Source organism: Neoarius graeffei, chromosome 4, assembly GCF_027579695.1.
Source record: "Neoarius graeffei isolate fNeoGra1 chromosome 4, fNeoGra1.pri, whole genome shotgun sequence".
NCBI classification, from domain to species: domain Eukaryota; kingdom Metazoa; phylum Chordata; class Actinopteri; order Siluriformes; family Ariidae; genus Neoarius; species Neoarius graeffei.
This window is the reverse complement of record NC_083572.1, coordinates 67,770,773-67,792,706: the sequence shown is the minus strand read 5'-3', so window position 1 is coordinate 67,792,706 and position 21,934 is coordinate 67,770,773. Positions and strand designations below refer to the sequence as shown.

At 40.1% G+C, this 21,934-nt stretch overlaps 1 protein-coding gene across 1 annotated transcript in view; it reads right to left on the bottom strand.

The window, feature by feature from the left end:
- Positions 1-2,308: 2,308 nt before the first annotated feature.
- LOC132885172 (potassium voltage-gated channel subfamily B member 1-like) overlaps positions 2,309-21,934 on the bottom strand; it is a 94,561-nt gene continuing 74,935 nt past the window's right edge. Inside the window, exon 2 of the mRNA XM_060919527.1 lies at positions 2,309-4,210. Within this exon, the coding sequence (XP_060775510.1) occupies positions 2,309-4,210 (1,902 nt within the window). The remainder of the gene's footprint in view (positions 4,211-21,934) is intronic.

The window sequence follows — 21,934 nt, the reverse complement described above, 5'->3', positions numbered from 1 at the left end:
TAAAAATCTTAACAGCCAGAGAGGAAAACAAGACAATGTCATGTAAATGAGTTCTCAATTTCTTTCAGATTCGGAATGATTTTTAGTCTGCCTCATGCACAGAAATTTAGATGTGGAGTTTTCGTAATGAATTCTCAGTCAAACGCCTTCCACTTCTTGACATAGATACTGCTTGGGCAAAATCATTAAAAAAAAAAAGAAAAGAAAAGAAAGTAATCAGCCACACCATTGGTCATGCACCACTCTGAAGTCAGGCTCTAAATTAACACGGTTTGCAATTAGCACCTGTGCTAATGGTTTTACTATGACTGGCAGTAAATCTTTCATGTGATGGGGAGCAGAAAAGAGTTGGATCCATTAGATGAAATGGATGTGACCTGAATCTGTCAGACACAGGGGCAGGAGGGACACTAAGTCAGTCTCAAAAAGAGTCTTTCCCTAGTGTGTGTTGAAGTTGATGAAGCTTGTGTGTATGACAGTTCTGTGGTTGCTTGTGTGCTTCTAACTGTATACACTGTGTCTCACTGCAGTGTTGATTTACCTGTTGGTGCATTTCTGTGTATTATGGCTTCTAAGGCAGCAAATGCCCTTCTCTATTATTGGTAAATACAGTATGTTGAACATTTAGTTTTGAGAAATCTTTGATGATTTAAGGCAAGGCAGAATTTTCTGCAGATCTGATTTGAAAGAAGTGTTAATGTGCTGTAATTCTAAGCTTTTAAAGCTCTCTAGTCCTGTTTATTGAATATTTCATGAATTATGCTTGACAAATAGGCTCAACTGAAGAGTTCCTTATTTGTGGCAGTTAGTTGTTCAATATATAAGGTAAACAGTATCAAAAAATCTCCCTAAAATATAGTCGATGAAACAAATCGGTTCCACTGCATTAAGGTGCTCCAGAATTTTAGACCTGTCCAGAGAGACATTACCAGAGAGTGTGGGGATAGTGTGTGTCAACCTCATTCGTGTACATGTCTTTGGCTTAATTTATCATACAAAGGATAAGTGAACAAAAGGACAGAAGTATTTCACAACATATACATAGACATATAGGAGACAGTAGCAAACAATACAAAGAGGTTTCCTCACTAAATTATTTAGTAAATACAATCCCTTTAAAATAAATATTTTATACTATGCAAAACTAAGAGATTCGCATAATGTATTCCATTCTCTACTTCCTTTCTCTAGAAAGTATTTTAAAAATATACATTTTACAATTCTTCACCCCGCCCACACCAAAGTCTATTGTAATCCACAACTGCTGAAATATCGAACTATCGTTTCGAAGAGAGTATGACTCCCAGCATTGTCCTTTTATGCACATCAACATTCTGTTGTCATTCCTAAATGCTGTAAAAAGTGTTTTCAGTGTTGTCCCGTCAGTTCCAGAAACATTGGTTTGTGCTCCATGTTGAGAACTATCAGTCAATCAACTGAAGAGCATGGCTTCAACAAATGCTGTAGATGTTGCCTTTGTGTTTTATAAGCATTTGAGGACAAATTCCACAATCATATTTATACATTCATTAAAAAATTGAACTGTATGCATAATTAAATAAGTAAAACAGACAAGACATTACTTTCTCTGTAGAGTTGGTTATAACATGATTTGACCAAAGACAGCAAATCACAGTGCCCATATCCTCTGAAATCACTCTGCTTGCATATCTCCTCAGAGGAATATTTATGAAAGGTTGGGTTAAAGAGATGAGAAAACAACGGATCTGTTTACACAAGACGGTATGTCTGTTACATGTGGTCAGTTGTTTACATATTCCTTTATCATTTTGGTTTCTCTTACACTTTCATATCCATGCAAACCCATTTTTGTTAAACACACGTACCTGCAACATGTACTGGTAGTACAACACTTAAACATACGTACCTGCAACATGTACTGGTAGTACAACACATACAAATCCTATTGTTGGTACATAAAACTAAGGCCAGTTTTGAGGGAGAATAATGTTTAGAAAAATGGCTCTTTGCCCTAAATGGCTTTCGTACATGTTTAATTCTATAATTTGTTTTTGGAGGCTATTGGGGTTGGAAATTTCAACTATCAGCCATATCAGTCAACAATCCTTGAACTACATTTTGGCTGGATGTTTCTGCAATTCCAACTGCTTGCTGGCTTGAGCAGCAAAGTGAGCTAAAAGTTTTTCCTATCGCATTTACTCAGTATTTATTCTGTCCATGTAAAGCATGGCAACTCTTACGGTTTGTGTAGATTTAGAATAATGTTCGTTAATTTATAGTCATAAGCTTTCTATACTTCCAGTTATTATAGGCTACATTCCCTGTTTTAATTATTTTCACTTATTGTTTTAGAGTGTCCTCTGTCTCCTGAAATCATATGATTCTCTTGTCCCTTTGAATGTCCCTCCAAGGAGAACAGACTGTTTTGGCCCAGCATTCTCTGAGACAAATCAAGGTGGTTTGTTCCTCTTTGGTAAGAACTGTTGCTGAGCTTGGGGCTTGTATTACCTAACAGACATTCAGAAGGACTAGAACCTTGTGCATCATGAAGGTGATCATCATCATCTGTATCTGCATCAATGTACTTGCTGATTGAGGCATCATGAAATGTGAAAACAGTTGGTACAAGTGTCTCAGGAGTTTTGGGTGGAGTCTTGCTGCTGGCAGTGGTATAGACAGACAGTTCTGGACTCATAGTGGATCGATCAGAACTTTCTGAGAGAGCAGCAGTGCCTGCCCCCTGAGCTGAGGCTGCAGTAGGACCTGTGATTTCTCCTGAGAAGAAGTTGACCTTGAGAGACCTTGTTTTCAGAGGATTGCTGATGCGAAGACCACGAGGACTGTCAGAGAATAATGTTCGTCCAGGCTTGGGTGGACCAACGTGTTTCTTAATGGTCTCATGTTCAAGGGTAGTCTCAAGTCCGGGATTGACGCTGACTCGGCTAGGTTGAGTTGAGATGGGACTATGTGAAAATCTTGAGCTTTCCAGAAAGTCTGTAGCACAACTGATGAAGCTGTCAATACTTGACATGCTTCTCATATCCATCACACCTTCTGTTGTGGTGGGTGTCTGATTAACAGGAATGCTTCTCATTTCAAATTCATCTCTTCTCTTTGCCAGTTTTGATAAATTACCTTGTTCCTTACTATTCAGGTTGGGTTGAGACTGGGTCTTGGCCATTTTGCTGTACATCTCCTCCAGCTTCTGGACATTAAGATGTTGTGGACTGATAGGACTGGTGGCTCTAACTGGAGAGTCTTGTTCCTTCTCAGTGAATGACTTATTGGAACTGGTTTCCGAGATGGTATGCTTAGGTGTCCATTTCCAGCGGGTGGGTGACATGTGACAGTTGTCCTGCACTTTGTCTGTCTTTGCGATGTTTTCTTCTGTCTTCTCCATCACCACTACATCCATTAGCTCTGCATTTCGAACAAAAGCATCCTTTATATTCATAGATACTATACTGCCATTTCTCTTGGCTCTTTCCAGAGCCTCACGCCTTTTGATGGCTTTCTCTTGTCTTTTCTGTTCCTTATAGAACTCAGAGAAGTTGTTTACAATTATAGGAATAGGTAGGGCAATGACTAGCACTCCTGCAATGCAACAAAGTCCCCCAACAATCTTTCCTAACAAAGTCTTGGGGTAAATATCTCCATAGCCCACAGTTGTCATGGTAATGGTGGCCCACCAGAAGGAAGCTGGGATGCTCTTGAACTTTGTGTCTTCTTCATCTTTTTCTGCAAAGAAGACCAAACTAGAGAATATCATGATGCCCATGGCTAAGAAGAGAATTAACAGACCCAGTTCGTTGTAACTGCGGCGTAATGTGAAGCCTAGTGACTGTAGCCCAGTCGAGTGGCGAGCCAGTTTGAGGATTCTCAAAATTCGCATAATTCGAAAGATCTGCACCACTCGACGTACATTCTGGAACTGTAGTACACTCTTGTTGGACTCAGTCAGGAAGATGGTAACATAATATGGAAGAATGGCTAGCAGGTCAATGATATTCAATGGGCCTTTGAAAAACTTCCATTTACTGGGTGAGGAGAGGAAGCGAAGAAGATACTCCATGGTAAACCATGCAATACAGATTGCTTCTACATGGGCTAACTGAGGGTTGTCAGTAGCTTGCCCAAACTCGTCTATGTCCTGAAGCTCTGGGAGGGTGTTGAGAGACAAAGCGATGGTTGAGAGAACAATAAACAGGATTGAGATGATGGCCAAAACCTGTGAAAACACAAACAAATCCAGAACCTGTTAGTCTTATAAAAACAAACTATGAAGTAATATAAAAGACTATGAAAAGTGACACAGCAGTTAAAGTTCTGAGTGATTGTTAGTAATTGTTTAAATCCAGAGCAAGGCCCATAACATTCAGTTGCTTATCTACATGCTTAGACTGGATCATACCCCAGCTGTAAATCACTTTGGCAAAAGTATCTGTAAAATAAACATAAGCAAATGCAGCATTGCATATAAAAATGATTTCAAAGAATCAACTAGGATTTTAAAAAATGGCCAATAGGATCTTAAAATTTGCAGTCTAGCATGGTGACTGGAACAAGTACGGCCCTCAGTGTTTCATTGCTTCTGCTCCAGTGGTGATGTAAAATTTCCTTTCAAATCAGCATTGAATTAATTAACAATAGGAGTCTTTTTCTGAGGCTGATGTTTGGAACATATTACTTATTCATAATTCTCTTAGGGCGGCACGGTGGTGTAGTGGTTAGCGCTGTCGCCTCACAGCAAGAAGGTCCAGGTTCGAGCCCCGTGGCCGGCGAGGGCCTTTCTGTGCGGAGTTTGCATGTTCTCCCCGTGTCCGCGTGGGTTTCCTCCGGGTGCTCCGGTTTCCCCCACAGTCCAAAGACATGCAGGTTAGGTTAACTGGTGACTCTAAATTGACCGTAGGTGTGAATGTGAGTGTGAATGGTTGTCTGTGTCTATGTGTCAGCCCTGTGATGACCTGGCGACTTGTCCAGGGTGTACCCCGCCTTTCGCCCGTAGTCAGCTGGGATAGGCTCCAGCTTGCCTGCGACCCTGTAGAACAGGATAAAGCGGCTAGAGATAATGAGATGAGATGAGATAATTCTCTTATTGAGCCTATTATTCTTTTCTTTTTTTGTGTAGAGCTATGGCAATCCAGAAAATTTATACTATGCATGTGGAATACACATAAAAACCATTAACCCCCCCCCCCCCCCCCCCCCCACACACACACACACACACACACACAGAAATCTAGGTAATACCACATTCTACACTATATTGCAAAAAGTACTGTATGTAGACACCAAATAGCTGAATATCCCATTCCAAAACCACAGAAACTGGCCCACGCTTTGCTGCTATAACAGCTTCCACTCTTCTGAGAAGGCTTTCCACAATATTTTGTGGAATGCGGCTGTGTGGAAATTTGGGTCTGGAGACTAATACAAGGTGAGAAGGCCTGGCACAATGTTGTTGTTCCAGTTCATCCCAAAAGTGTTCAGTGGGGTTGAAATCAGGGTTCTGTGGAGGCCACCTGAGTTCTTCCACACCAGCCTTGGTAAACCATGTCTTTATGGACCTCACTTTGTGCACAGGGCACTTTCATGCTGGTACAGGTTTGGGTCGAGCCAAATTCTAGACAGTTATTTCTTATCAACTTTCAGGCAACAGTTTGGGGAAGACCCACATAGAGGTGTTATGGTCAGGTGTCCATATACTTTGTCACATAGTGTAACAGTACAGCAGGCTCAGACTGGTAATCTGTGATTTTGGGCATTATCCCGCTGGGCCGCTGTACCTCAGACGTGCTTTGGGCCGGCCCTCACAAGTTAACACCGGCCCTGTTCTCTACATAGCAATTACAAGTGACTACTAAGCAATAGAAAATCCGCTATTACGTTTTCGACTAAGCACATCATGATTTATGGGGGGAGCATGCAGTTTATATACCCTTACTTTTGATACACATCTTTGTCATGGTGGGCATAGGGTTGCCAACCGTCCCGTATTGGGCGGGACATCCCGTTTTTTGGGTAATTTTAATTTGTCCCGTCAGGGACAGATCCTGCCCCTCATCCAATGCTGTGGTGTAAATCGCGTTATTGCTGTGAGAAGCGCTATTACTGCGAGTCGCGGTCATCTGCGATTTAAAATCATTCACTGTCAAAGGCTGCCATATCCTGAATTTTTAAGCTATACTGACAAAATATTCATCAAATTAAACTAAAGCAGATGGTGCAGCCAGTGGCTACAGCCTAACTGTTCGATAAGGATAGCAGATAGCTTAAAAAAAACCTTCCGAAACAGGATAGACCTCAGCCTTTCGAAGGGGAGCTTTTCTGCCTCACTCCTGCCTTTGTGATGTCTTTCTCTCTTCTTCTGCTATGAAGCATTGCAGAAGGTTCTTAGGGTTTTCAAATGGACAATTAAGCAAATATCAGGGTTTTACAGCTACAGCAAATACTTTTTCAGGTTATGACATTGCCTTCACTGGCGTAACGCAAATACTTGGGGCCCCCCTGCAGCTACTAAAAGTGTGCCCCCCCCCCCCCCCCCCCCCCCCAGGCCACCCTGCCACGGCCTCCTCTCTCTCTCTCCTTCTCACACTCTCTCTGTATATATCTCTTCTGATTGCTGAAAAGTGTGAAAAAAGTGCCAGGGCTCAGCCCCTGACAGCCCAGGCCCATTTAAACACGTATAGGACTGCTTAACCCATAGGCCTAGATGTTTTGTTAATTCATTCATATTCAGTACACCAGCAGAGTAGGCTATCCATTTATTACAAATAAATCCAACAAAAAAAATGGTGTATGACGTGACAAAGCTCACAGTTCATACAGCTCAGTAAGCAGTAACGATAACAGTAACATTAATAATGATAATTACATAAGGTTCAATAAGGTTTAGGAAAATAAAAATGAAACTGTTTTAAAAACCAGAGTATGGTTAAATAAAATACATCATAAGTTTAAGTAAAAGTTTGCATAAAGAATAAATCTGTCAAACACAGGGGTGCAAGCAACTAACATTTACTCACGTTACTGTTATGAGAAGTTTTATGAATAATATAAAAATGAGTAATTTTAATTTTACTCAAGTAAATTTTGACCTAGGTATCTTATTCAATTACAATGGAACCAGGCCTGAAAAGGCCTACTGAGTAAAAATGAAATGCAGCACAATAATAAAACAATCTGGCGGAAATTAAAGAAAATTACGCTACCTTGTGTGCAGTTTTTTTTTTTAAACTATTTTACATAACCAACCTATCTTGGATGATCAGTGTGTTGGATGATGGCTGGTGGTCATGGAGAACAATATTCAAGAAAAAGAAACATTGAATTACTGAGAAGAAAGATAATAAAAAGCAATTTTTATTCAAATCCCATTTTAAATCAGGTACTTTTTCACTCATTAGCCTAGAATTTTTCTGTACGCCTACTTTTTCCACCTTTGACCAAACAGAGCATTTACAACTTTGGATGCGCAGATGGGCACTCCTTCTAGCGCACCTAGGAGCGAAATCCCTAACCACAGTGTAGGTCCCTACAGCGTTTTAATTGACAGAAACAACCAGACCTTTTTTTTATTTAAGTGATCTTTCTCTTTGTTTAATTGCCATAGGCTATTGAGCTCTTTGATGCTTGATTGAGCAACTTTATACTTAGCTTATGCTCAGCTCGTCTATGCATGGCTAATGCACGAGCATCTGCCTCGTTTTAACTGCACTAGTCCAGCGCATCATGAACTGGAGGATAAGGCCTAACTCTCCCAAAAACGGATGAAATTTTGGGCAGTGTGGATGTAAATTCTTCTTTTTTCTTTTTGATTTGCCGCTTTTGAGCACCACTTTTTTCTCTGGTACGCTTCATTGTTGTGTTGTGTTTATTATTTTCATGTTTCATCGGACTTTTTCATGCATTGAATCACATCGGGCGACGGGCCCCCCCCCAGCGGTCGGCCCCCCCCGCCTGGCGGGGGCTGCGGGGGTATACTTTACGCAGGTGATTGCCTTCATAAATATGGCCTGATTAATTATTTGGCCAAAGTTTAAAAGAGGAAAATGAGACAATAATATTAGAATTGTTTGTTATTTTGCATTAACCTCCTAAGGCCCAAGCTGTTTTTTTACATGCATTTTTTATTTCTCTTTGCTATTTGGGCTTATTAGAACCTGATTAGAATAAAAACTAAGCATCATCTTTTGATAAGATGTACTTTTAGAGAAAAAGTATGTCCACATATGTGGATTCTTGTTCCGAATTTCTAAAAAGTGCTGTCCACACATGTGACCGCTAAGCCCTAGGAGGTTAAGTTACTTAAAAATATCCATTAATTGGTCTATTAATTTTTAAAAGCTCTATTTTAGAAATGAATTTGTAGTGGCCTACATTTGAAACCCTCACCTAAAGGCAATTCGGTAACTATTTTGGGGCGCTGGGGTGCGCGTACAGGGCCTGTACCGGTACTTGTCCACACCCGGAACAAAGTGTCCCTCATTTGGATATGAGAAAGTTGGCAACCCTAGGTGGGCATGTGGCGTAACTTTTTATTTTTCTTCTTTTAACTGTAAAATCCTTACAACAAACTAAAACAAACTAAACTAAAAACTAAACTAAAAACTTCGTTGAAGCCAAACTACGATGTTCCTTTTGTATTTGGTGGATTTCTGTTCGAAGATTTTGCAAAAATGTGTAGCGGTGCATGATGGGGTAGGAATCTAACGGCTGTCGTCTACCGTTTGATGTTATGAGTTGCGCAGGTTCATGGGAACACGGATGTGTGTTGTGCATATATTCACTGAATAAATAATGGAAAGAGGTGGCAAAAAGAGAAAAAGGGGGAGCTGAGAAGATTCACGACAAAAAGCAGAAAGCTATTCAAGCTGACGCTTCCAAGTGTTTTAAAATAGATAATTTGTTTGCTGTGGCCAGTAGTGCTACTAATAGCGTTGCTGCTAGTGTTCCCGACGTCCCTACTACAAGTTCAACGGGCGAAAATAAGGACAACGTTACTGGAGAGGTCAGTACAGGCTCAAAGCCAAGTGATGTGTATGTTGGGTCGGACTCGGAGGATTCCGTGGCCAGTGAGCAGGTCGAGGGAAAGGACGCACAGGAGATTACAGAACCCGAACTTGTTCATCATGCTCAAATTCATGCTAGCACTTCCGGTTACGGAGCACTACAGCCCAGGAGCACCTGGAGGCATTCATGCTCATGTCAAGTGAAAAAGACATTTTGATGTCCTTGGACACAGACACAATTGTTGACATGGTGGCAGAAAAGAGTAGCCTAATGAAACGCCTTCTCATCACCTACGGTAACACACACACATTTTGGAGACACAAAAGCTTGTGTGCTTGTGCTTCTGTTTTGTAATATGTTCAAGGTGAAATTGAAATGACAGTGAAAGTGTGTTTTCATGGTGTTAGGTGTGTGGTATTTGTTCATTGGGGGTTCGGTGTGGACGGGTGGGTGGATGTGTGAGTGCGTGTTTGGGGGTGGTTTCGTCGGGCCAATAGTGGGCTGGTCCAGAGGAAAAATGCCAGGGCCGAAATTTGTTCCCAGTCCGACCCTGCAGTACAGTACCTACTGAAGTACACCAACCTTTCATCATACAATCAGACTTCATGTAGTGTTCGAAAACATTGATTTTACTTGAAGCCATTGTCATACACGTGCAGATGACCAGTCAGAGTGGCAAAAATTCACTGCCAATGAAAACCCTGTTTAAAAAGAGTCTTATAAAAGAAATCCAAAGCTTGCAAATTCTGACATGTTGTTTCCTTGGTAACCAGCCCTGGTGTGTGTGTGTGTGTGTGTGTGTGTGTGTGTGTGTGTGTGTGTGTGTGTGTGTGTGTGAGAGAGAGAGAGAGAGAGAGTGCAGAGCTTTGGATGTGGCACTGGGATGATTGAATGAGGGAGAATGAACTTGTTTGTGATGACAACAGCAGCTGTGATTGTTGAGAGGCACTGTCTCTTCAGATCTGGTCTGTGATACATCTCTGTTCCTCTCTTTCTTCTCCCTGTTTGACATGGTTCTCTTTCTACACTTTTCACTCTTTTCTTTTCTTTTACATATGCCATGCTCCCACTCTTTTTTTTCACTTTTTTTTGTAGTCAGAGACAACTTGCTTTGCTAGGCTTTGGTGAAGATGGCTTCACAGAAATGTTAGCATAGCTAATGCTTGAGCTCAGGGTAGGCACTATTATGTTTGATGCATGCAATTGTGTCTTTTTGTGCTAGAACAGAGAGTCACATACAATGTACAGGATAATTCTGACATGAGTCATCACTCACTAACTTAGATCTGTTTTGACAGCACAGAGAGAATAACAACTCCGTGAAAAGTCAGTACATCTTCTGCTCGAGAGCCTCCATATGATGGTAAATGGAAAGAATGATGGTTTAAGATTTTATTAAGACCAATGCCACTAGAGACTCTCATCTCATCTCATCTCATCTCATTATCTCTAGCCGCTTTATCCTGTTCTACAGGGTCGCAGGCAAGCTGGAGCCTATCCCAGCTGACTACAGGCGAAAGGCGGGGTACACCCTGGACAAGTCGCCAGGTCATCACAGGGCTGACACATAGACACAGACAACCATTCACACTCACATTCACACCTACGGTCAATTTAGAGTCACCAGTTAACCTAACCTGCATGTCTTTGGACTGTGGGGGAAACCGGAGCACCCGGAGGAAACCCACACGGACACGGGGAGAACATGCAAACTCCACACAGAAAGGCCCTCGTCGGCCGCGGGGCTCGAACCCGGACCTTCTTGCTGTGAGGCGATGGCGCTAACCATTACACCACCATGCTGCCCCCACTGGAGACTCTGATAAATGAAAAAGTAATGTGATTGTTTGAGTTTAAAATTTTATAGCATGTCTTGAATATCTTATTAATATCCTAATAGAAAACTCTAAGATTTTATATCAACACTATGAACACCATAGGATGATTGTAAGGAAATATTTTTAGGTTTAGGATTAGCTGTCTAGGTGCCTCATCACTGTATATATCAGTCACAGCATGTAGTCCTCATTACCAATTAAGTCAATGATTGTTTATTTCAGTATGTAAAGAAAAAAAATTATGCAATAGTTTAAATATTCATTTTAAATGCTAGCCTTTGTGTTCTTAGTCATGGTAAGTTTTTTTTTTTTTATGGGGGGGGGGTTGCCCTCTGAACTCTTCCCCCTTTTGCACACAACATTCATTTAAAGGAACATCATGGTCTTTGATATATTATGACAGCTGGATTCAGTTCACTTTTGCATGCATTTGATCTAATTTGTTCTACATTACACAGAACATGAAGATATTGTCTCACTATAATAAAATCATGTGGTAATCTGGTATGACACACAGATGTGACATGGCAGTTGTAGCCAATCTGATACTTGAATTGTACACAGGTCATAGGGGCACAATCCTTGGTGGAAATCATTTAGTGATGTACTTCAGGAAATGGAATCAGACACACACATGGCAAACACAACATCAAACTGGATTTGCAGGGTGTTTTCTGAGAGAGGGTGAAAGGGTTCTCTCTGAGTCAGTGTAGTAGGTCACTAGAATACGCAGGAGTGCTGTTGAGTATGAACAGATATTTCTGTGGCACTTACTGGATCCCATCTGTAGAACAAGGACTATGCTATATAGTTTTACACACACACACACACACACACACACACACACACACACACACACACACACACACACACACACACACAAAACCTACTAGCAATACCACACCCCCACACCTGAATATTTCATTTGCTCAAGAAGCTTCTACACTTTGTGTGTGTGTGTAACTGTATAGCATAGTCCTTGTTCTACAGATGGAATCCAGTAAGTGCCACAGAAATATCCGTTCATACTCAACAGCACTCCTGCATATTCTAGTGACCTACTACACTGACTCAGAGAGAACCCTTTCACCCTCTCTCAGAAAACACCCTGCAAATCCAGTTTGATGTTGTGTCTGCCATGTGTGTGTCTGATTCCATTTCCTGAAGTACATCACTAAATGATTTCCACCAAATTACTTTGTCATCAATCATCATGTGGAAAAAGAGCATTCAAAACAGCAAAAGAATGTTAATGGATGAAAATACACAAGTGGTTCCAAAGCACAGTCAACCTGGATTTCAACAGTCTGGAAGATGGATGGATGGATGGATGGATGGCTGGATGGATGGATGGATGGATGGATGGATGGATGGATGGATGGATGGATGGATGGATGGATGGATAGATAGATAGATAGATAGATAGATAGATAGATAGATAGATAGATAGATAGATAGATGAGTTTTTTTCAGTGTTGTAGAGTTTCAAAATCAACTATTAGATCCATCTCCATATGAACAAGCCGTATAAAAGGTTGCATGTAAAAAGCTCTTCCTGAGAGCAACTCATAAAAATCACTTCCTGAACCTTTCCACCATCACTGGAGCTGCATTGGCATTTTATTTTCTGGTCATGTGTGACCAGTCATTTTTATTACAGTATCTTTGCACCAATATTTACATTTAGGTATTTGAAAAACATTGTGTTACGGGCATCAAACCAGAAATGCCCATATGTCCAAGCTTACGTGATAACTCATTGCATGTACTCTTTTTCATGAAGGGTGTCAACAAACGTTGACTGAATGTCTCTGGGATTATCAGCGCTATAGAAGCAGAAGTGGTGTTTGCATATGTGAGTCCCAGAGAGCTGTCTACATCTGTCGAAGAATCTTTGTCATATAATTTCGTACTGGATGAATAAGTCAAATCAAAATGTCTAACAGATAGGATGGTGTCTCATACTGTATTGCTAGTAAGGCTAATACGCTGTCAATGCAAGGGGGCAGATGTGGAGTACTTGTGTGATTAGAATCAGTAGCAAAAATGTCTGTAGCCTAGAAACAGCAAGAGAGAGATAAAGGACAGATAAAGAAATGCATTTCTTCTTTTGAAGGTTTTGCCAGACATGAGGGGAAGCAAGGAGCCATGTGAAGACAGAGATACTATGGGATAGTTGGTGCGGGAAAGAGAATGATGGAGGTAGTAATAAATGAGTGGAAACATCATGGCTACCTAGGGCAAAGGATGACAGAGGATAAATATAAGAGGATTGCATTACTATTTAAAGCCGTCTTGGACAAGAAATTTCCTCAGAGGACACTGCTGTCCCTGAGCCTCAGTTACTGAGTATAGGATGTATTTTTCCTGTGTGTGTGTGTGTGTGTGTGTGTGTGTGTGTGTGTGTGTGTGTGTGTGTGTGTGTACAGTGGTGCTTAAAAGTTTGTGAACCCTTTAGAATTTTCTATATTTCTGCATAAATATGACCTAAAACATCATCAGATTTTCACACGAGTCCTAAAAGTAGATAAAGAGAACCCAGTTAAATAAATTAGACAAAAATATTATACTTGGTCATTTATTTATTGAGGAAAATGATCCAATTTTACATATCTGTGAGTGGCAAAAGTATGTCACTGCAAAAAGTAAAATCTAACCAAGATTAAATATCTTAAATCAAGAGAAAATATGCTTGTTATTTGTCTGCCAAGATAATTCTCCTTTCCAGGCAGGTTTTGTGTAAGAGTATTTCACTTACTTTAAGCATTTTTCCCTCAATTATCTTAATAAGGTATTATAACTTGTTATTGAGATTTTATTACTGGTTATGAGTAGTTCTGTCTTAAAATGAGAATTACCATAATTTCATCGGTGTTATATTAACCATGACAAGTTTGTCAAAATCAGAATTTCTTATTTCAAGCATCTTATCCTTTCTTTTAATCTCTTAACACAAAACAGATAACTAAATGAAATGAATTGTTGTATTGTCAATCTGGCAACAAAAATAGGCTACAAAATGGATTGGTTTGTTGTTTTGATTTTGATTTATTTGGCGGTCTCAGTTGGTATAAACACTTACTTAAACAGAGCACACCAGCAGGGCCGTAACCAGGATTTTTCAAATACTGAAGTCAAACATTGCGATACATCTTATTTGCCAAAAAAAAATGTCCTAATATGGTGACTTTTCATACATTTTGGAAACGAGTCAAAATCACAAGCCCAACAAGATGAACATGTAGGTGAACATGTTTATTTTAACAATTTCAAAATTGCACGATCACAAAAGTATTTTGTGTGTGTGTGTGCGCGCGAGTGAGTGAGTGAGAGTTTGAGTGAGTGATGGAGTGTGAGTGAGTGAGTTAGTGTGAGTGAGTGAGAATGAGTGATTTAGTGTGAGTGAGAATGAGTTAGTGAGAGTGTGAGTGATGGAGTGTGAGTGAGTGAGTGAGTGAGTGAGTGAGTGAGTGAGTGAGTGAGTGAGTGAGTGAGTGAGAGTTTGAGTGATGAGTGTGAGTGAGTGAGTGAGTGAGTGAGTGTTTGAGTGATGAGTGTGAGTGAGTGAGAGTTTGAGTGAGTGAGTGAGTGAGTGAGAGTTTGAGTGATGAGTGTGAGTGAGTGAGTGAGTGAGTGAGTGAGTGAGTGAGTGAGTGAGTGAGTGAGTGTTTGAGTGATGAGTGTGAGTGAGTGAGAGTTTGAGTGAGTGAGTGAGTGAGTGAGTGAGAGTTTGAGTGATGAGTGTGAGTGAGTGAGTGAGTGAGTGAGTGAGTGAGTGAGTGAGAGTGAGTGAGAGTTTGAGTGAGTGAGTGAGTGAGTGAGTGAGTGAGAGTTTGAGTGATGAGTGTGAGTGAGTGAGTGAGTGAGTGAGTGAGTGAGTGAGTGAGTGAGAGTTTGAGTGATGAGTGTGAGTGAGTGAGAGTTTGAGTGATGGAGTGAGTGAGTGAGTGAGAGTTTGAGTGATGAGTGTGAGTGAGTGAGAGTTTGAGTGAGTGAGTGAGTGAGAGTTTGAGTGATGAGTGTGTGAGTGAGTGAGTGAGTGAGTGAGTGAGTGAGTGAGAGTTTGAGTGATGAGTGTGAGTGAGTGAGAGTTTGAGTGATTGAGTGAGTGAGTGAGTGAGTGAGAGTTTGAGTGATGAGTGTGAGTGAGTGAGAGTTTGAGTGAGTGAGTGAGAGAGTGAGTGAGTGAGAGTGTGAGTGATGGAGTGAGTGAGTGAGTGAGTGAGTGAGAGTTTGAGTGAGTGAGTGAGAGTTTGAGTGATGAGTGTGAGTGAGTGAGTGAGTGAGTGAGTGAGTGAGTGAGTGAGTGAGTGACAACGCAATCTAGCCAAGCCTGAATGGACTTCAATTGCTTTTTAAAAAATATCTGCCCTTTTCAATAGCAAAATACTAGACGGTTATTGTACAAAACCGACTAAAACGCCACATTGGGAGACTGAGCCTCACTGGAGATGGGAGTCAATAAGAGGGGCGGGACAAGACTTCCCGAGAGGAGGCTCATCTCCAGCTGGTGATTGGAGGAGGAGCTGTGAACGCGGCTGGGCTCTTCATGATTGACAGAAAGCAGTCAGAGGTGGTACATCATGTTGTAAATAAAATGTGAACATAATAAGTTTGCTACCCGTTTTCATTTCCGTTCGAAAATACAACCAGTGATCAAAACAATAGTGTCTTGTGTTCACGTTAGCCTATAGTCTGGTAAGTTAGCAAAATAGCTCAAGTCTCGTCAGTACCCAATAACTTCATAAACAACAGGTCACGACTGTCCAGCCTTTTCTGATCTGAAACGCACCAAATCAAATCGAGAGAGAGAATAAAAGAGTTTGTGCCGCCTGGAAAACGAAAATCCTATCTAGCTAAGTGGCTTCGACTGTTGTTGCTTGAAATGCTAATTAAAATTGCACTGTTAATGATCATAAGCATTCTGGACTGGCAAAATTAACTCAACTTCTTCCCTCTTTCTTTTTCTCTCACTTGTTGACTTTCCAAAGCTGAGTTTGTTTTGTTTTAGTGTAGTAGACGTCTTCATCTTATGTCAATTTTCAGATTCCACGACTAATTGACAAACTGCCTGGCTGCGGAGTCGGACCTTGATGAGAACACTTCTCAGCTCTTGTATATCCCGTGGTGCTTAGCTGACTATCGCGAGGCTGCCGGATATGAAATGTTTCCAATGTCGGATATTTCAGCTTCATTTAAAAATGATTGTGGACTTTATTTTTAGACAAACAAATGAGAACAGGGGGATGCAAGCTGAATTTAGAATTTTCCACCGATCAAAGTCAGAACGATTTTCATCATATATTAATTTCACATTTCTGAGTGAAAAAAAAAATACCGTGGGAAAAAAATGCCAAGGACATGACCTCGGTGTCCTCAATGGTAGTTACAGCCCTGCACACCAGTATGCCCAGATGAAATAGTCAAACTGTTGGTTGGGGGACAAAGTATCTAGCATGTTAAAGTGAATAGTACAAATCTACTTGCTTTTAGTATAAATACACTAGTTTTAAGACATCTGTGGGGTTTCAAAAGCTAGATATATTTACTTGTTTTTAAAAATCTTGCCAAGTCAAATTTTCTTGTTCTGTTGGCAGATAATTTTGCTTATTTTAAGTAAAATATTCCTCATTTTATTACTTTTTTTTCTTGTTTTTGTAAGCCGGGTTTTTGCAGTGTGAACCTCTAGGATTAGCAGTTAATTTGAAGGTGAAATTAGAGTCAGGTGTTTTCAATCAATGGGATGATAATCAGGTGTGAGCGGGCACCCTGTTTTATTTAAAGAACAGGGATCTATCAAAGCCTGATCTTCACAACACATGTTTGTGGAAGTGTATCATGGCACGAACAAAGGAGATTTCTGAGGACCTCAGAAAAAGCGTTGTTGATGCTCATCAGACTGGAAAAGGTTACAAAACCATCTCTAAAGAGTTTGGACTCCACCAATCCACAGTCAGACAGATTGTGTACAAATGGAGGAAATTCAAGAACACTGTTACCCTCCCCAGGAGTGGTCGACCAACAAAGATCACTCCAAAAGCAAGGCGTGTAATAGTCGGCGAGGTCACGAAGGACCCCAGGGTAACTTCTAAGCAACTGAAGGCCTCCCTCACATTGGCTAATGTTCATGAGTCCACCATCAGGAGAACACTGAACAACAATAGTGTGCATGGCAGGGTTGCAAGAAGAAAGCCACTGCTCTCCAAAAAGAACATTGCTGCTCATCTGCAGTTTGCTAAAGATCACGTGGACAAGCCAGAAGGCTATTGGAAAAATGTTTTGGGGATGGATGAGACCAAAATAGAACTTTTTGGTTTAAATGAGAAGCGTTATGTTTGGAGAAAGGAAAACACTGCATTCCAGCATAAGAACCTTATCCCATCTGTGAAACATGGTGGTGGTAGTATCATGGTTTGGGCCTGTTTTGGTGCATCTGGGCCAGGACGGCTTGCGATCATTGATGGAACAATGAATTCTGAATTATGCCAGCGAATTCTAAAGGAAAATGTCAGGACATCTGTCCACACTGTAAGAAGTGATTTTGGAGAGTGGTAAATATAATCTATGCAAACCAGATAAAATTTACTCGATTATTGCAGTCAGCCAAGGAATTATAAAGTAATGGGTAAATTATACATATGCTACCTATTCGTTAACAGTAACAACCGTTACATGGAAAAATACGGTAAGAAATACCCCAAAGCCATGAGTCCTGTGCTCCAAATTGCACATGCGTCAGACCGTGCGTTTGAGTGAGCGGGACAGGGAACTCTCGGACTGCCATCTTCCTCTCTCCGGCTGTTAGTTTAGTGAGTTATAAAACAAGTTCATTACTTGAAATGTTGTGTGAAGCTGTTGTACTGCACTTTATTTTGTGTTTTTTGATCATTTGGTGCATCATTGCTGCATACTGTATAAACAAGGCAGTTCAGTTATTTGTTGTATAAATGCACCTGGACTGCAGATTTGGTCAGTCCAGAAACAACATTTGAAGCTGTTAGTTAGCGAGTTATAAAACAGGTTCATTACTTGAAATGTTGTGTGAAGCTGTTGTACTGAACTTTATTCTGTGGGGGTTTTTTTTGATGATTTTATGGATTAAAAACATTGAGATGATGAACCATCTGAAAGTCTTTTTTGGGGGGGTACATCTTACGTTCTCCGAATAAGTAATGGCTACTAAGTGATATTAATTACCTTTGATTAGTAATTATCAGGTATTACCTACTAGATACTTGGGTAATTTTACCCAATTTCAATGAGAAAGTAGCTGTTGAATAGATACATAAATGTGAGGTAAATTTTACCCAATTTATTTAAGTATTTCATAGCTTTTTATTTCAGTTATTTTATACTCAATATATGGAATTAAATCTACCCCAAACAAGTCAATGCAAATTGTTACCTCAGATTTGTTGGGCAAATTCTATAGGTTACTTTTTTCAGTGCATGAACTGAATCTCAAGAGAAGGTGGGTCATGCAGCAAGACAACAACCCGAAGCACACAAGTCGTTCTACCAAAGAATGGTTAAAGAAGAATAAAGTTAATGTTTTGGAATGGCCAAGTCAAAGTCCTGACCTTAATCCAGTCGAAATGTTGTGGAAGGACCTGAAGCGAGCAGTTCATGTGAGGAAACCCACCAACATCCCAGACTTGAAGCTGTTCGTACGGAGGAATGGGCTAAAATTCCTCCAAGCCGGTGTGCAGGACTGATCAACAGTTACCGGAAACGTTTAGTTGCAGTTATTGCTGCACAAGGGGGTCACACCAGATACTGAAAGCAAAGGTTCACATACTTTTGCCACTCACAGATATGTAATATTGGATCATTTTCCTCAATAAATAAATGACCAAGTATAATATTTTTGTCTAATTTGTTTAACTGGGTTCTCTTTATCTACTTTTAGGACTTGTGTGAAAATCTGATGATGTTTTAGGTCACATTTATGCAGAAATATAGAAAATTCTAAAGGGTTCACAAACTTTCAAGCACCACTGTACAGTGTGTTCCTCTATGTTCCTCTCACCTTCACAGCCTTCTTGTCAGCAGGGTGTGAGTAGGGAATTCTCTTTCCTCTCTATGACCTCCTCATGCTGTTTAGTTTTTAAAGAATCACAGATGGAAGGCTCTAATCCTGTTACTTATGCTTCACTTGTTGTCTACTTAATGGTACCCTATGCATTTTTATCTCTGTCCTGCTCCTTCTCTAGAAACAGTGTTGTAAATTTTAAATATGGCTTAATGTTCTAAAAAATACTCTCATATGTACTTTAATACATATTTTATTCATCAAGGATCCCAAGTGAAGCAATAAACACACACATAATCAAGGGAGAGCAGTTTTATTTTCACACTTCTTTTCTTTTCCCCTCATCCTTTTAATCAATATTCTTTCTTGCCTCCATTGTACAACAGGCATCAGCACTCACAAATGGCCTAGCTATCTTTTTTTTTCAGACAGAGGGAGAGAAAGATTTACACGCTGACAGACAGAAATGTGCTTTGGTGCAAAGGAGGATCCCACTGCAATGCTTTCATTAGTGAGAAAGAAGTAACCACACAGAGAGTAAACAGTTGTTCTGCATCACTATGAGACACTGTAATAATACCACCAAGGAAGAAGGCTGTCCTTGTCCACTTCAAACCTTCGAAATAAATAAGGCACAACAGGGTTGGGTTTCTGTGGACTTGACCTAGCGTGGAAAGCAATTCACTTTTAAATTGCTTTATTCATTATTTATTTATCTGCTACATCGAAGGCCAGTCTAGGTCTCTGCTTGATTTACAGTAATTACTGGTGATATGACAGGAGTGGCCTTGATGATGAAGCCTTGTTGCTTATTTGGTGACACTGTCTATTTAGTAGGATAAGATTAGAAAGCCTGTTAGTTATACCTGGTCTATATAAAGCTTTGACACAATAGAACCCTGCTACAGCAGACCTGTGGTAACTCTTGTGTAATTCACACATGCATTGCCTGTCGTGCACTCGCTGTAATGTGTCCTCTTGCCTGCTTCACACACCAATGTCCACCAGCTGGCCACAGTTGATGAGGTTGATGGGATTGTTAGCACCACAATCATTGCAGGTGTCCTGCCCTAATGGACCATTACTGCCGTCACACACACACATACATACACACACCTTCCATTTCAATGGAGGCACTCAGTGGTGAATATGTTCCCACAAGCAGCATAATTCCTTTAAAGGTGTGAAAGTGTGACAATGCTACACAAGTAGCATTCCCATAGCCAGCTGTGTGTACAGTACAGTTCATGTTGTGTACTTGCAGAATATGTGGATGAAATAATGGGAGAATTATTATTATTATTATTATTATTATTATTATTATTATTATTATAGGGTTCATTGGTTTCATTTCTATACAAGTTATATCCGGGTATATACCATACACCTGGGGAATATAACTGTCGATCATGTAATAGAAAGCACTTTCCGTAGGATATGTGCAGTTCCCAACAACGTTATTTTCTGAATTTGGTTGATCTCACTACCTCCTGGTGTTTTCCCAAGGTACTCACTCACTCCCTTTTTTATAACCCCAAGCGCTCCAATTATGACTGGGATCATTTTAGTCTTCATACCCCACATTCTAGACACTTCGATTTCTAGATCTTTGTATTTTGCTAACTTTTCAAATTATTTCGTTGACACATTTCCGTCCAATGTAATAGTGATATCAATCAGGGTATATTGTTTGGTGCTATGGTCTTTGATGGTGATATCAGGCCTGTTGTTGCTTAAGGCTCTGTCAGTCATGATTGGCATGTCCCAAAGAATCGTGACCATGTTTTTTTCTTCCACTGTTTTTGGTTGATGTTCATACCAGCTTTCGTTAGTTTCAGTACTGTTGTGTTTGAGGATATTTTGATGGATATAGGCAGCAACATTATTATGCCTAGTTATGTACTCAGTTTTAGCCAACACTGGACATCCTGAAATAATATGATCGACTGTCTCTTGAAAAGATCCACATACTCTGCACATAGGATCTGCGCCATCATTTACGATGTGGTGGTGGTAAACACACATTGGCAGGCTTTGATCCTGCGCTGCTACAATAAATCCCTCTGTTTCTGATTTTAATTTTGAGCTTCTTAGGCATTCATGTGTCCTTCAAATATCTACATCTGGTTTCTGCCTTCTCTGTGGAAATTGCCTATGTCATGGTTTTTCTATCCATTTTTCTTCAAGTTTTGACAGTGCAGCAATTTATTATTATTATTATTATTATTATTATTATTATTATTATTATTATTATTGGTAGTAGTATGTATGGATGTGTTTTCTTATTTTTTTGAACCCTAAAAGTGCTGTAAAACTATTATGTATTTGTACAGTACCAGTCAAAAGTTTGGACACACCTTCTAATTCAATGGTTTTTCTTTATTTTTATTAATTAAGACACTTCATGTTGTTTCTCTTTACTTAGTTGAGTGGTTCTTGACATAACATGGATTACTACTGCTGTGGAATAGGGCTATTTACTGTATTTTATTATTTACTATTTACTGTTTGATCTCAAACACATTAAGAAGGCAAGAAATTGCACCAATTAACTTTTGATGAGGCTCATCTGTTAACTGAAATGCATTCCAGATGACTACCTCATGAAGCTGGTTAAGATAATGCTAATAGTGTGCAAAGCGTCATCAAGATCAACGCTGGCTACTTTGAAGAATCTAAAACATGAAATGTTTTGGTTTACCACATAATTCCATATATCTTCCATATGTTATTTCATAGTTTTGACGTCTTCAGTATCATTCTACAATGTATAAAATAGTCAAAATACAGAAAAACCTCTGAATGAGTCAGTGTGTCCAAACTTTTGACTGGTACTGTGTATGCATGTTCTCAACTTCACCATCTGGCTTTCTTCTGGGTTCTCTGATTTCCAACCATCATTCCTTAATTCTAACCATACACTAGAACAGTGGTTTTCAAAGTGGGGGCCCGCCAGGGGGCGCTAGGGGGGCCTCAGAAAGTTGGAGGGACGATAACAAAAAAATTGCGAAAAAAATATCTCATCTCATCTCATTATCTCTAGCCGCTTTATCCTTCTACAGGGTCGCAG